Raw genomic sequence first — 16,153 nt, 5'->3', positions numbered from 1 at the left:
AATGTGTGTGTTCTTGTATTTCTGTCCGTAGGGACAGTACATTGTATTGGGGTGACTTGCTCAAAATTCAGACAGACAGGATCACAGGAGATTTGTAAAGGCTGATTCTGATTTCATAAAGGATTAAACATATTGAAAATAATTCTTTTCACAACAGTTTATATTCTGATATGAATGCATCACTGTGTGGGGTACTCTATACGCTACAATGACTCATTTATATATGGATACGAGGGAAAGAAAATACCAGAGGCCTTTCAAAATAAAAACACTCCCCATACAGCATATGCCCTCGAGAGTTAGATCCGTAACGGTCTGCGTTGAAGTAATTTGACTTCTGTCATTTAGTTTCTTTTCTTTGTTCTCCTAACCTAACCTCCTAAACTTCCATGGGACAGAAACGTTTTCTCATTTCTTAGGAGAAACATATTCTCATATTCCAGTCCACACACACAGCACACAGGTCCTCCATTCCCTGTGGCCTCACTACAGTACAGACATACGGCGTAGAGCTGTACACCATCTGACCCAGATATATAACAACAATGCATCTTGGGAAACACAGTGAATGCCTCACTGATGTTTGGTGCAGAAGCGCTCAGGGTTTTTCCCTAGAATAAAAAGTTCCGGAGAGGCGGTGAGCCCGTTGGCTCAGGAGGGTTTCTGTTTTTATCCGATATGATGATGTGCTGCTCAGATTTAGTGATGAAAAGTGAACATGAAGTGTTGAAGATCCTATTTACAGAATCAAGACTTTGAAATTGAAGCAGCAGAGGCTGAGATAACTCGATTTCAGCAGGGTTATCTCAAGCTACAAAACCCCTGTATCCTACATTTCCCATAATGCAGCTCAACATAGTTTTTTGTTAGATCCTCCCTGTCTGGTAAACTTCCACATCTCCAGTCTGATACGCCACCCTTCCATAAAAGTTTGTGTTGTCCGAGCCCAAGCTGATAACCCTGATGACATCACTATGACATCATCAGGGTCACTTTCTCAGACTTGGTGAAGCTCTTTCAGAGCCAAAGAAGACATTGTTAAACGAGTAGAGTGGCCGTAACGGTAGGCTACATTGCCGTGGATCCATTTCCTAGATATTATACCTAGAAAAATGGAATTTGGTGTTGAAAGTGTTGGACATGTTTGTGAGAGTTTACAAGGATTTCTTTGATAGACAGGCTGGTTTACCCAGAGATCAAAAAAAAAAAAAATCAACTCTTGGCCATCTGCACACCGAACAATAGAAAGTCATCAAGATGGGAACAATAAATTTGATCATCTGTCGGGACCAAACCTGTCTCCTCCATTTTAAGCTTGAAGACTTTCAAACATTTCATTATTTCTATGTTTCTGGCCACCTGGTCTCGCATCGCCAGACCAACAGTATCTCCACAGCGATGACAGATCAGGCTACACTGCTCACCTATTCTGGGATAGGGTAACCAATCACAACGGCCCGAGCTGCACCGACGGTGCCCATGCTAAACAGATAGGGGAGATAGCGGTAGGGGCGCCCAATGTCAGGCTTTATCCCAGCTCTGTAGATCTAAATCTGCTGAGCAAGACTAGTGGCCACCTAACAGCTCTGAGGATTACGAAGACACCAAAATCCCCGTCCAAAAGGATTGGTAGGGTATTTTCTGCTGACACAAGGTCTTAAGAGAGAAACTGAGAAACATGTTGCTTCTGTTTAGCTTCTGTTTACCTGCTTCTGTGTAATGTTACAAGCTTCTGTGAATTAGCTTCTGCGTACTAGCTTCTGGTTAATGTTACTAGCTTCTGTGAATAAGTTTCTCCGTACTAGCTTCTGTGATTAGCTTTTGTGAATTAGCTTCTGTGTATAGCTTCTGGGTAACGTTACTAGCTACCGTGAATTAGCTTCTGTGAATTAGCTTTTGCGAGTTAGCTACTGTGTACCCTCTTAGCTTCTTGAATTGGCTTCTGTGTACTAGCTTTTGTATAATGTTACTAGCTTATGTGAATTAGCTTTTGTAAAATAGCTTCTAGGTTGTGTTCAAGCTTTACATTGGCATTCTTTAGCTTCTGGTTATTTTTCAGCTCTCTTGTTTCTTTTCAAGTTCTTTCGGGCCGTTTTTCTACATTAATAGATTTCAATTTTGTTTTATGGCTTCTCATAATAGTTTTTTATCCTCTTCAGGTATTTTTTTTTCTTTTTCTTTTCTGGCAGAGTTTTACCTTCTCATGGTTGTTAGCGTTTGTTTTCTTTTTTTGCTTTTTGTTCAGCTTCTTTAGATTAGTTTTTCTCTTCTTTAGAATGTTAATATTTATTTTAATTGGGGTTTTAGCTGCTTTGGATGTTTCTAGGGTTGTTTTGTACTTCCTCTTGGTTGTTTTCGAGGTCATTGTAGGTGTAAATATATTTTGCAAAAAATGTCTTGGAAAATGTAAAAAGAAGACGAAGTTAATATGTTGTTATTAATATCAACAACATATTAACATCCTAGCCACAATTTAGCCTACAGTACATGTTGTGGCTGTGTGTGTGTGTGTGTGTGTGTGTGAGAGAGAGACTACCAACTCTCACTTTCTTGAATTCAAACTGAAATTCAAGAGTCTCACAAACATGACTTTTACCCTCAGTGCTTCTTAGAGCACACAACTCTTCTCACTTCTTCACTTTCTCCTCACACAAAAACCTCTTTCAGTCTAAACTCACACTCAGAGCTGCGAGACACATGCATCACCTTAACATCAAACACTTAAATAACTGTTGTCCAAGTTGTCGGTGTGACACACAGATGCACTTAAACTGTCAATGCAGCAGAGAGAAGGGAAACACCGGCGTAGTAAAAAAAAATAAAAATGAAATAAATAACCAATTAGTGGCAGCAGTCTTGTGTTGGACACGTACGTCTCTCACAGAGAGCAACACGTCAAGCTCCGTTTGGCCCGAGGCAATCTGCTTGGCAATATGTTCCTGTGTTGTTATTGGTGTCCCACCCTCACTCCTCCTCTCTCTATGGCTGTATAATAAATAACAGATATTAATAACCAACCAGCGCTCTGTCCTCGCATTAAGGCCGGCCTGATTTTAGACTTTGCAAAGCAGACAATTTTGTTAGAAATCGGGCTGAAATCTGGACCAACTAATCCGGGAAGTGTCTTTATTTCCCATGGGAATAACAAAAATGAGCTCAGATGTATAATCACTGAGTAAGCCTGTCAAATATGTCTATAAGTGATATGTTAAATATGGAAAACTAAAAGCAGCTTACTCAGGGTCCCCACATTACTGTGCGTTGTCGGTAGAGCAACACTGCAAACTGTTAAGATTTGGTCTGAAGTATAAAAGAAAATATTAAAAGCTATACACAGAAATACATGGATCATATATCTCTTACATCTGTTCTTAAATACGTGTTCCAATATGTGTAAAAGTATATAAACAAATTATTTTATATCATGAATACTAACCAGTACATTACACTGTGGAGAAATACACAAAGGTAGCATGTTGACCTTTTTATGCACTTAAGAACAAAATCCTGAATCTGTGCTACACATGTTAAACTCGTGTATACAACGGAACAAAATTACAATATTATAACTCTCATCCTAGACTGATCCATACAAAAACATATTTTCCCCAAACATTTCCCCCATGAGCATAAAGCTGCAGAGGCTTTTCTACACCCCAGATGTCCTCATCCGATTACTAATTGCACCTGTGTCCAACCTTTATGGAACAGACTTCTTGGTTTTATGTGTTTTTGATAATTACTGTGTGTTTTTCTGTCTCGGAGTGCAGATTGAAGGAATGTTGACAGTTAGCTCATCCAGCTGCCCCTCTCAAAAATCCATAAACAGACGACGCCTGGTCTAATTTACACATTTATAATTACTTCAGCTCTTATTACTAATTATTATTTTTCTCAAGAACGATGCAGTTAAACGGTGCGTTGTGCTGCTGAGGCCGTAATCTCTTACCTATGGGCGCTTTTGGAGTTGTTTGAGATGCTTCAGTTTATTAAATGCATTCAGAAAAGTGAATAGAAATACGCTGACGGTGTCACATTTCTGAGCGAGAACACAGGACATACAGAGCTCACAGGCAGCAGACTGCGCAGTGGCCGTGTGCGCTACAAAAGTCGCCAATCCAGGACGGATCACGCAACCTACAAAAAAACTCTTTATTAAATCTGATCTAAATCTATTAGATTTTTTTTATCTAATCAACATGATGTGTGATTATACAAATCCTGGCTCGTTTTCGGACAGATTAACCCCAAATAATCTGATGAAAAGGTTACCGAGGCTCTCTTAGGGGCAGAGTGACTGGTCTAGATTAACAGGACGAAGAGCGAGATGGAAGGTGTCGAGGGTCTGAGTCTCCCTCGCCCCTTTTTTCAGGAGCTGTGTTGGAAAGCGTTCCCTATCACGGAAATAGTGCACTATATGCAGTAGTTTGTTCGCCATTTTGATGTGGGTTTAAAATTCTACGCGGATAATTTCATTCACTATATAGTCCACTCTAAAAATACCCCCAATGCACAGCTAATTTGAGTGTAAATACGATGTAGCCTACATTTTACCCGCCTATACCACAATTAGGGCTGGGCGATATGGACCAAAAGTCATATCCCGATATATTTTGGCTGAATATCGATATACGATATATATCCCGATATTTTTTGTGAGTGAGAGCAGTTCAGTCAAAGCCAAATATGACATGTCACATGTAGTTTCATAGAAACCGGCTATTTCAGTGAACAGTTGCAAAATCAAATGAATAAATAATAAACAGGTTTCTTCACCTTGTTCAATGCTCAGCTGTTCAAATAACAATAAAATGTGAACATAAATACAGTATAACAACAGGAGTACCTTTTATGAAATCAAAGCTCCATAAGGTTTGTTTTAGTTTTTTCCAACGTTTTAAATTGTTAAATTTTTCTTCTACACATTTTCAGCACTTATTTCTAGGTCCCATATTTTCTAATATAGGGCTGGGCGATATAGAGAAAATCCGATATCATGATATTCTTGACCAAATACCTCGATATCGATATTGCGGCGATATATTCTAGAGTTGAAAGTTGGTGCTCTCGCAAAATATCTTCACACTTAGATTTTAGATAAATAATCATTAATAATAAAACAGCTAGAACAGTCTGGTAAGTTCAGAACAGTACATCACTTCACTGTAATACAGCCTTTAAAACCAGGAAAAGACACTTATGTCATATCACGATATTACGATATCCAATATCTAAGATGATATCTAGTCTCATATCACGATATCGATATAATATCGATATATCGCCCAGCCCTAACCACAATGCAACGCAGTTTTCCCGCAAACTCGAAGCAGGCTTTTATTTCTAAAGAGAAATGCAACATATACAGTATACAACCTTTTACTATTCTTCTGAGTGCTCGCTTTGTTTCAGGGACGTATTAGAAGTATTTTGGTTTTCGGTTTGTTTACATGATGCATGGGCGCGCCCGCCTCCGTCACACAAATAACAGACGCATTTACTGACGCGACGATATTTTCAGCGCTTGGTCGTTCCCTATAAAGTTCACTATTTAATAGGGGTGGGGGAAAAAATCGATACAGCATAGTATCGCGATATTTTTCGTGGCAATACTGTATCGATACACAGACGCCAAGTATTGATCTTTTATGATATATGTGTTGGTCAGTTTGTCTGCTTGACAATCACATTTTGCACCAATAAAACTGAAGTGTGATGAACAAACAGAGAAATGTATATTTTTAGATACAACAGATGTTGACAAAATTGTCCTTTCGGGACATCATTTGAAATTAGGAAAAATCTGAAGTTGTAAAAAAGGTAAAATATTGCAATATATTGCAGAATATTGCAATATCTTTAAAATCGCAATAATATCGTATCGGGACATAAGTATCGTGATGATATTGTATCGTGAGGCCTCTGGTGATTCCCACCCCTACTATTTAACCCTTGTGTTGTCTTCCTGACGACCATGCAACTTTGAGTTTTTCTGGGTCAAATTTGTTTTTTAAAAATTCAACGTTTTGGCCATCTTTTTCCACATTTGTCAGTTTTTTCCAAGTTTTTTTTGTCACTATTTCCGAGGTTTTTGACGGTTGTCACTTTTTTCCAAGTTTTTTGTTATTTTTCCCCGACATTTTTGAAGCTTTTACGACGCTTTTGTGTCATGTTTTTGTTGATTTTATTTTTGCGCTTTATTTGACGGTTTCTTTGTTTATTTTCCCCCTCGCTTTTAAAGCTTTTTCTGACATTTTTGTCACTTTTTTTTCAACGTTCTTTTATAAAAAAAGATTTAAAATGCTATAAAATTGAATAAAACACCCACATTCAATGAAAGTAGGGAACTGGTCATTTATTTTATTTGTGAAAAGCGTTGCATGGAACCACCCACTTTATTTTTTTTGACAATTTGGTTTAAAGAAACCCAAACTTCTGGTATGGAAACTTTTTGAAAATGGGTCAAATTTCACCCGCGGACAACAGGAGGGTTGTCCGCGTTGTCCTATATAGGGAATAGTGAGTGAGTGAATTAGGGAACGGTTTCGAAAATTAGCTAGGGTTATAAATGGCCACAAGCCACATTTTGCCGTATGTTCCGGCAATAATTCGGTAAATGAATCCAGACTAATAATTTAACAAGACTGTCAAGCAATGTCTTACCTGATGAAGGTCTGCTGACTGCAAGAGTGTAGTAACACTCTTGCAGTCAGCAGACCTAAAGTCAGCCCAGCTTGTGGCATTTCTGGATCCTTCTTAATTAACTGAGGAGTAGGTTGAGAGGTTTTTACACGTGTTGATTTTGAATTGAATTTTTTTTTTGCCACATCACACCCCCAACCGGCACCATCAGACACCGCCTACCAAGAGCCTGGGTCTGTCCCAGGTTTCTTCCTAAAAGGGAGTTTTTCCTCGCCACTCGCGGTAAAATGCTTGCTCTTGGGGGAATTACTGGAATTGTTGGGTCTTTGTAAATTATAGTGTGGTCTAGACCTACTCTATCTGTAAAGAGTCCTGAGATAACTCTTGTTATGATTTGATACTATCAATAAAATTGAATTGTCCATTGTTATCCATTTAAACCGATACTTTATGAATTCAGCTGTTAAATGTGAACAAGCAAACTATGACCCGCACCTTCCGAAATCGACTCAAAGGTCAGTGAAATGGTCCATGGTGCAGTTTTCAATTCCTACTGCAAAACCAGGTATTTCTAAATAAAAATCTGTAGAAAGTGAAAAGGATGAGCCTGATTCATGTTGTATTTCTGTGCCGGGGATGCAGCATGTTGGCAGCCGGTCTGTCGGCTGTTTGTGTTTAAGCTTCACAAGTTAAACTGTGCTGACACTTTGACAGGTTTCCTGTTATAATAAGACTCCAAACAAGGTTTCTTCCCTCATCATTTCCTGTCACAACTATGTCAGTCTATTATGGGATTTTATGTTATTGTTGTTTTTTAGGGGAATTAGGCTGTGTGTGTGTGTGTGTGTAGGTCTGCATCTGTGTGTGTGACAGACAGAGCCAGATGAGCAGGCAGATGTTTCCTCTGTCTCCACTCCGACTGTCTGAGAAAGACTGACAACAGCTGGACCAATGCCAAACACACACACACACACACACACACACACACACACACACACACACACACACACACACACACACACACACGTAGACAAAGAGAAAGGGACACTGTTCTACCTCAATATAAAAGTTTTAGCATTTAAGTTTTGCTTTGTTGGTTATTTCTCGTCTACTAAATATATATTTTTTTAATTATTTTTGGGCTTTTCCACCTTTAATCGATAGGACAGCTCGGGGAGAAAGGGTAGAGAGAGGGGGAAGACATGCAGGAAATCGTCACAGGTCGGACTCAAACCCTGGACCTCTGCGTCGAGGCATAAACCTCTCAGTATATGTGCGCCTGCTCTACCCACTGAGCCAACCCGTTTCTGTAAAACGTTCTTCTTATTAATTATTCTAATAAAAATGTGAGGAGAGATTGCCGGCAGATATTTGCTTCTTTGTAAAGGGTTACAACCCAAAAAGGTTAGGAACTACTGGTTTAAATGATAAAAACTAGGTCTTAAATTATTAAAATGTTCTTAATTCTGCCTCTAATGCTCATTAAAATGCTTTCGAAATGTGTTTTCACAGTGACTAGACACCGGTCCTATAATGCAAATGAGGAAATCGGGATTTTGTTTCAGACAATTTTGTAGAAATAAGTATTATGTAATTTGTGGGCCCACGTGTTACTTCAAATTATTTCAGTACCTTATTTTGTTTGATTGATACAGTTATTTTAGCCATAAAAACAAACAAATAACATTTGGTGTTTAAAAAAAAACCTGAACTTGGTCCAGGTAGGGATTACATTCCCAGGAAAAGGAGGACGATAAGTCAACATCTGCGGTGAGAGAAATTAAGGAAAAGGTCTCGCACAAAGACCTTTATCAGGCAAACACGGCACGAGGCCCTCGAATCCAGAGCGGGACCAATCATAGCCGTTGGATTAAACATGTCCAGATCTAGAGTGTTTGGAGCTTTAGCTGAACCCTATAACCTACAGAATGATACCTAGGGTTGTTGCTAGTTTGGTTTGTTAGGGCCAAAAACTCACCGGCATACAAACAATAAATACCGTCAGGCATCGTTTGTTAGAGGTTTGACCGTGCTGAGAACGAGGAAGCAGAATGCAACTCGTAGAACAACCTGAAGCGAGATGAGACGGCAGATCAGAGAGAGCATGCCGATGCTGTGAGTTCAGTTCAACTGTACCATGTTGTTTTCTTGCTCTGGCTCGTTCTTTCCCTGCATGCTGCAGTCACTCTGTCTGCTGCTGGACGTTTCCTCTGGGTCGGACCTGGAGGAGAAACACACAGTTAAATGTTTGAATACCTTCAGATGGGAAAGTCAACCACAGTATTTGTCTGACACAGTCAAATTTAAAACAACAGGTGTAAGAGCCATTTTCATGTTGTGTGTGTGTGTGTGTGTGTGTGTGTGTGTGTGTGTGTGTGGGACACAATAGGAGACCAGTACGTTTCACTAGGTCAGTCTCACAGGCACTCATTCCAGTTCCCCCATACAAAAACAACTATGGTCAGAAATCCTTTTTTTATATTTACATCAAAATTTGGAATGGTATTCCCCATCACATTCAAACACTATCCTCCATCACATATTTAAAAAAAAAGTCATACAAACTGTTTCTTCTTGACAGTCACACTTGCACACATTGATTGTTCATGTATTGTTTTAGTCTCGTTTGTCCGTATTTAATGTCTTATGTGTTTGTATCGGTCTAGTATATGATATTGTCCTGTATAAATGTTTTTGTCCCCATGTGCCGAAATTGTGTTCAATGTTCTATGCTGCTGCAGAACAGGAACCTGCTGGAAACCAGTTTTTTGTCAGGTAACAGGTGTGTTGTTAGTCGGAGGAGCACAAATAGTTTTTGACCGCACCGCAATGCTACGGTAGCTCATGTTAAAGGAACACAACGACTTATTGGGACTTATTCACCGTATCCCCCAGAGTTAGATAAGTCCATACACACCCTTCTCATCTCCGTGCAAGTCGTAACTCTCTGACGCACCCACCGCTAGCCTAGCTTAGCATAGATCCTGGAGGCAACCGGCCTACTGCTAGATGAGCAGTGCTTCGCCTTTCTGAGAATATAGTTCCCAGTATGTACACGGTTAGAAGATGGCTGTGTCTCATGTGACCTTGTTATATGTACACGCTGTGACTATACAAATCACAATGTGTAAATAGGAAAATGTTGGCGTCATTTTGTCACTGATTGGGAGCAGTAGGCTAGTTGGAACCGGAACCGGATCTGTGCTAAGCTAGGCTAGCAGTGGGGGCGTCAGACAGAGTTACAACACACACGGAGATGAGAAGGGTGTGTATGGACTTATCTAACTCTGGGGGATATGGTGAATAAGACAAAGTCCCAATAAGTTGCCGTGTTCCTATAAGGTGTGTGAAACGGTGAGAAGTTTATTGAGCTTGATGGACACGGATGGATTCTCGCATGCTTATTTTAAAGACCATTTAGGGCGCTTTCACACCTATAGTTCGCTGGACATTGTTGCATTTTTCATTTGTTTCGGTTTGCTTTCACACTGCACTTTGTCAAACGCACCAAACACTGTAAACACACGTCACGCGATTGAGACGGTCGCTTGTTCATTGGACAGAATATCCGAAACTCGCCGACACTAATATTTTAGAAGGAGGCGAACAATGTGAGCAGCTGACAGACACGAGAGTGAGACAGAGAGACAGAGATGATGATGTCACACAGACGACCAGCGATGTGGATCGGAAAGTTATCATCCCTTAAATCTAGAAGTCCGTGAATTGTGTGCAAGATTGAAATTGCAGGCTAGTAAATGCTCTGTACTTGGTTAACTTCATGTATTTGGGTCGGATCGCGTTCTCACCTGAAGTGTACCGACTTGGAAGATGAACTGAGACCCCCCAGAGTTCGTTTGTTAGTTCCCCACCAGAGTTCGGATGAGCTTTCACACCGCCCCAACCGAACTGGACCATCCGACCTAACGCTCCGGGGTTCGTTTTCAACGGACCAGAGGAGGTAGGTGTGAAAGCAACCTTAGTGAGCAATAAATATCCATAAAATGCAACGAGGACTATTAGACTGTGTTATTTCTCAACACTACTGAGCGGTGTACAGCAAATGCGTCAGCAAAGTCATTAGCCTTGGATTGTTTGTTATAAGCAGGGTCGTGTATCGTTTGGATTTTTACGATTCCGAACCGGTACTTTTAAAACGATTCCGATTCCTAAACTGATTCTTGAAAAACTGAAAAATGACATCAAAGATGTAATATGTTGACTAGCGATCACGTGCAGTGAATAGTTAATATGCTTTAACGTCCGTTTTGGTGAGCCCAGAGGGAGATTATGGCATTTTAAAAGTAGCCTACATTTACGCTAGCTAGCTAACGTTAGACTACAGAGAAAGGGGGATATTTTTACGTCCGTTTCGGAGCGACAGAGGGAAAATATTTCAGCCGACACATCAAGTCGAACCGAAATGAAGAACGGAAATTTGCGTTCTAATCCGGTCCAAATCCTAATGGTTGTGTAGGAACCGGTTCCATAGTGGAACCAGGTTCCGGTACCCAACCCGAGTTATAAGCCTGTCTAGCAGCCCCTCAGTGGCTTTGAGTTTTAGGCTTAGCCATTATAATAGCTTTTTGAATAATGTGAAGTAAATCAAAGGTGAACTAAATCGATTCTAGACATCAGATTTGTGTAAACAGGATGACGAGTTTGGGTACCTGTGGGATTGTTTGAGTATTTTCCGTGTGAAGCAGGTCAGTCTCTGCGTCTCTTCCTGGTACCTCTGCAGGTCTTGGCTCAGCAGGTTACGGAGCGCGCTCAGTGCCTCCTCTTGGAACAACAACCTCTCCGATTGGAGTAAACGCTCGTTGACGGAGGCCTGAAGCTCCCGACAAACACACAGCTGAAACTGGGGAGGGTGATAATGGACAGGAGATTTTACTGATAGGCTTAATAGGAACTACAGCAACCTCATTGGTTTCCCTTAAAAACAAATAAAGACTATGAGATGCTGTTGAAAGCTATGGACCAGGGGAGTGGGGTAATATTCTGATAAAAAAAAACCCTGAGGTTTCTGAGGTTAAAGTCATTACATTTACGAGAAAGAAAACTGACATTAAAGTTGTAAATTTAGTAGAAAAAACTCCCACATTTAGATTAAAAATACTTGCAAAAAAAAAACTCGGAAATTCTCTGAGATTAATGTCACAAATGGATATTCTCTAAGACTAAGGTGGTAAATTTACGAGAAAAAAAACTCAGACAAAAAGTTTTTTTGCTTCAGGATCACCACAGACACCCCCCGATTAGTTTAGTGTAGTGTATTGATGACCTAATCAAATAATCTAAGACAATATCCAATTTTTTCCCTGTAAATTTCCAATTTAAATCATGGAATATTAGCCCCCTTCCCCTGCTCCGTTTTTCTTACAATAGCCCTAATACGCTGTCCTAGGCTTCTTATCAATTGATTGATTCACAAGGCAATGATATTGTTACAATGATCAGCTAATCTGAGTGGGCCACCAGACTTACAATAGATTGGGGGAAACGATATCTGTTTCCGGTTGTTGTTACTTACAGCAGACGTCTGAAGGCTGGAGTTTCTCTGCAGCTCTCGTTCTGTCCGTTTCTTCTTCTCCTGAAGATGAAAAAGCTCGGTTGTCAACAGCTTCTGGCGGCCTTCAATCTGCAGCAGTCTGTCAAACACAAAAAGAAAAACATTTAGTTTACAAAATTCACTGCTTCACTTAGAATTCACGCTGTCAGTTTTGAAACTCCGATTGGACAGATAGTCTAGCTAGCTGTCTGGATTTACCCTGCAGAGATCTGAGGAGCAGTTAACCATAGTCCTTAGAAATCCACCGGAGGTTAGTTAGTGCTACATTTTAGAACGGCAAAACAAAGAAAGACCAAGGCAACGGATATCCGGCCTAAATGAGAGAAATCCGGCAGGATATCCGTCGGCAACTGAGCAATCCCGGAAGCGGAATGTCGAGGATATAGACTAAGATTACTGCAACTCTCTTTTTTAACTGGCATCAAGCACAGATCCCTCTCTCGCCTCGAGCTGGTCCAGAACTCAGCAGCCAGGCTGACCACTGGCTTTTAACATTCATTAAACCTTTATTTACACTTGAGAGATCACCAAAGGGCAGCCCTCATTTACCAGTCCCTCCAGAAAAACATGATTATGCGATCGCATAATTCAATGAATAATCAGCCAAAGTCCGCATATTTATGCGGGGGCCGCATTTTTTTCAAATACGGCGCTCTTTCTCCGCATAAATTGACAATTTCTGCGCAAAATATGCGGGGCTTCTGCACAAAATATGCGGGGCTTGCATGATTTCATAATCATTTTCGTTGCAAAAAAGTCACATATATCTTAGCAGAAAGTTGAAAAATGTTGCGTTTACTTCACACAAAGGCAGCCACTGTTGCCATGGGAACGTTATGAAGTGACGTAATCACGCGACGTGAACATCATCAAAAAGCAGGGTGTTGGGGGAATCACTTTTTTTTCCTCTTTTTCATCAAACCGCAATGTTTGCAAGTTCACGCAATTTCATCGCATAAAATTGCATAAATATCCCGCATATTCCATCGCATTTTTTAAGAAAACATGCTGCATAATCAAGCTTATGCCCGCAACAATCACAAAAAAACTCCTTTTTCTGGAAGGACTGATTTACAGTGACATCGAGTTACAAAGACTCAGCTACAAAGACAAAAGAACACAGAAAAGAAAGCAACACCATCAGAAGAACATAGAAAGACACTAAAACTTTCCGAAATGGAAGAAAAATAAAACTATTTGATAAACAATGGCAATTACAAATAGAATTTTTTAAGTCCAAAATCAGATATGTAAAATGTCCAAAAGGCATGCAAGTGAGTTGATCTTAAGACATAACATCACTGCTGTGCTAGCTTCACTTCACTGGCTCCCTGTCTGTTTGTTTTAGGTTTTACTGATGACTTTAAAAGCTCCTCAGGGTATATGACAGACATGTTGACCCCATATGAGCCCGGTGGCAGCCTTAGGGCGTTTTATTTTTATTTTTCTAAAAGTTCTCTATAAATAAAGAATATTTTCAGGCACATGCACAGACATATTGGGGGCAAGGACTAAAAAAAAAAGGCCACTTCTTCTAATTATTTATTTAAAAAAACTTATTTTTTAAACAAAATATTAAATATATTAAAGTGCTCATATTATGCTCATTTTTTAAGGTTCATAATTGTATTTAGAGTTTATATCAGAATAGGTTTACATGGTTTAATTTTCAAAAAACACCATGTTTTTGTAGTACTGCACATTGCTGCAGCTTCTCTTTTCACCCTGTGTGTTGAGCTCTCTGTTTTAGCTACAGAGTGAGACATCTCACTTCTGTTCCATCTTTGTTGGGAGTCGCACATGCTCAGTAGCTAGGTAAGGACTACTAGCCAGTCAGAAGCAGAGTATGAGGGCGTGCCAAAGGCTGGACTACAATAGAGCTGTTTGGAGCAGTTTATGAACAGTGTTTTCTGTTGGAGATGGTAAGTCCCTTTGGGGGGGACTTTGGGCTTTTTCACTTTGTAAACCTATAACATGCACAAAAAAGATACATAACACAATAAAAGGAAATCAAAAAAGCCAAAAAGCATAAAATGAGCACTTTAACACATCTCTGACTTCCTTACCAATTTAATTTTAACCGGAACTCAACAACGTCTAATCTAAATTTAGATTTTTTTTTATACAATAAATACATTTGTTTGACTGGAAAGCTCCAGGCTTCGTTTTAATCGGACCAAACGAGGTAGGTGTGGAATAAATATCCATAAAACGCACCAAGGACTAATAGACTGCTTTATTTCTCAACACTACGGAGCAGTGTACAGCAAATGTGCATGCAAGGTTGAAATTGCAGGCTAGTAAATAACTGTTTTTGGTTCACTTTCTGTATTTGGTTCCGTTTGGAAATTTCAGTTCCATAAGTCTTCTGACCAGGAGGATTGACCAAAAATTTGTTCTGCACATTGGGACTCTACAATTCTGGCTATTTACTCCTCTGGTTGTGGTCTGGCCGTTATTCTTATTCTCATAAAAAAATCTTTACAAACTATTGGTTTTAAAAGGTGCTATACAAATGAAGTTATTATTATATTATTGTATTACTATATAAAGCAGTGTTTCTCAAACGGGGGTACGTTTCAGAAACTTCTACGGTCATTTTTTCTCCAAGTTTGTCGCTGTTTTTCAAAGTTGTCGCTATTTTTGAAGTTTGTCACCTATTTTTGAAGGTTTTGTCGTTTGTTTTGACCTATTCTTGCCTTTCTTCCTTACTTTTTTCTACAGTTTTTGTCTCCTTTTTCAAGTTTTTTTCAGATTTCTTTCACAGTTTTTGTAACTTTTTTCGAAGTTTGTCGCTTGAAGTTGATTTTTTTGTCACTTTCGTCGCCCTAATGTTGCCTTCCTACTTTCTACCATGTTTTTTTTCGAAGTTTTTATTACTATTTTCGACCTATTCTTGTCTTTCCTCCTTCTTCCTACCGTCTTTTTCCAAGGGTTTTATCGCCTTTTTCCATCATCATTTAAATGTTTTCCAGGTACAAGGCTGTTGTTTAGTAGATCTATCGCTGACAGCGCTGTATTGTTCCTCTTCATAGAGACTTTTTTTTTCTACCAAATATTATTTGAGCTGGTTCGGGGCTTAAAACAACTGCTAAAAAGGGGGAACATTATTGAAAGAACCTATTGAGAACCACTGATATGAAGAATGCAGCCAGAAATGAAGGCCCAAGTAAATCCGTGCAGTGCAGTGAGACATCAGAGTGTAGTTGAGTGTGTGTCCACTGGGAGGCACTAACCCTCTGTAACAGAGAGGCCCAGCAGCAGGGGGATGAGAGGCACACAAGTGTTTTGTTTGTGAGGAAGAAGAGGAGGCTCGTCTGAGGGGGAAGCCTTTGATGAACTCACTGAAGAACCGATATGAACATGAAGATAAAGACAGATGAGTAGGAAGGACTCAAACGACGCTACCACAACACAAAGGCCCTCTGGGAAATATATTAACACTCTGTTAATGAGCTTTTCAAGGAGGCTCCACTGGGTGCGCGCTACGAGGACAGACGCAACCTGTGTCTAAAAGACGATGATCTCGGATTTACTGTCACACTCACATGTCCTGCTGCAACAAACATAATCTGAAACGCCGATGAAGAACAACAAACTAAGGGTTTTTTTTCACGTTGCATGTTTATGAGTATTTTACAATGAATGAGGGACCTTTCAATCATGCTAATAACACGAATGATTCCTGAAATCAACACGTCAAACTACATTATTTTTAACGACAGCTTAGAATCATTCGTTTGGACAACAGACGTTTGTAGATTAGACGAGATCAGTACATACAGTATGATGGTGATATGATTTTGCTCAAATCCGCTCAACAATATTGACTTAGCGCCCAACCCTGGTGTCAGTGTAGAGTTGTAAGAATGTAAAACATCTTGAAAGCATCATTAGTCCATCCATCCATCCATCTTCATCCGCTTATCCGGTGTCGGG

The 16,153-nt window shown here is 39.8% G+C and overlaps 1 protein-coding gene across 1 annotated transcript in view; it reads right to left on the bottom strand.

Annotated features, from left to right (window-relative positions):
- The window catches only part of LOC114571289 (rac guanine nucleotide exchange factor JJ), a 111,613-nt gene that overhangs the window by 20,746 nt on the left and 74,714 nt on the right, over positions 1-16,153 (bottom strand). The window contains exons 5-7 of the mRNA XM_028602173.1: positions 12,176-12,293; positions 11,313-11,503; positions 8,779-8,863 (exon numbers count right to left, since the gene is read on the bottom strand). Of these exons, the coding sequence (XP_028457974.1) occupies positions 8,779-8,863; positions 11,313-11,503; positions 12,176-12,293 (394 nt within the window). The remainder of the gene's footprint in view (positions 1-8,778; positions 8,864-11,312; positions 11,504-12,175; positions 12,294-16,153) is intronic.

The sequence above is a fragment of the Perca flavescens genome, chromosome 16, assembly GCF_004354835.1.
Source record: "Perca flavescens isolate YP-PL-M2 chromosome 16, PFLA_1.0, whole genome shotgun sequence".
Lineage (NCBI taxonomy): Eukaryota > Metazoa > Chordata > Actinopteri > Perciformes > Percidae > Perca > Perca flavescens.
This window is presented reverse-complemented; position numbering and strand designations above follow the sequence as displayed.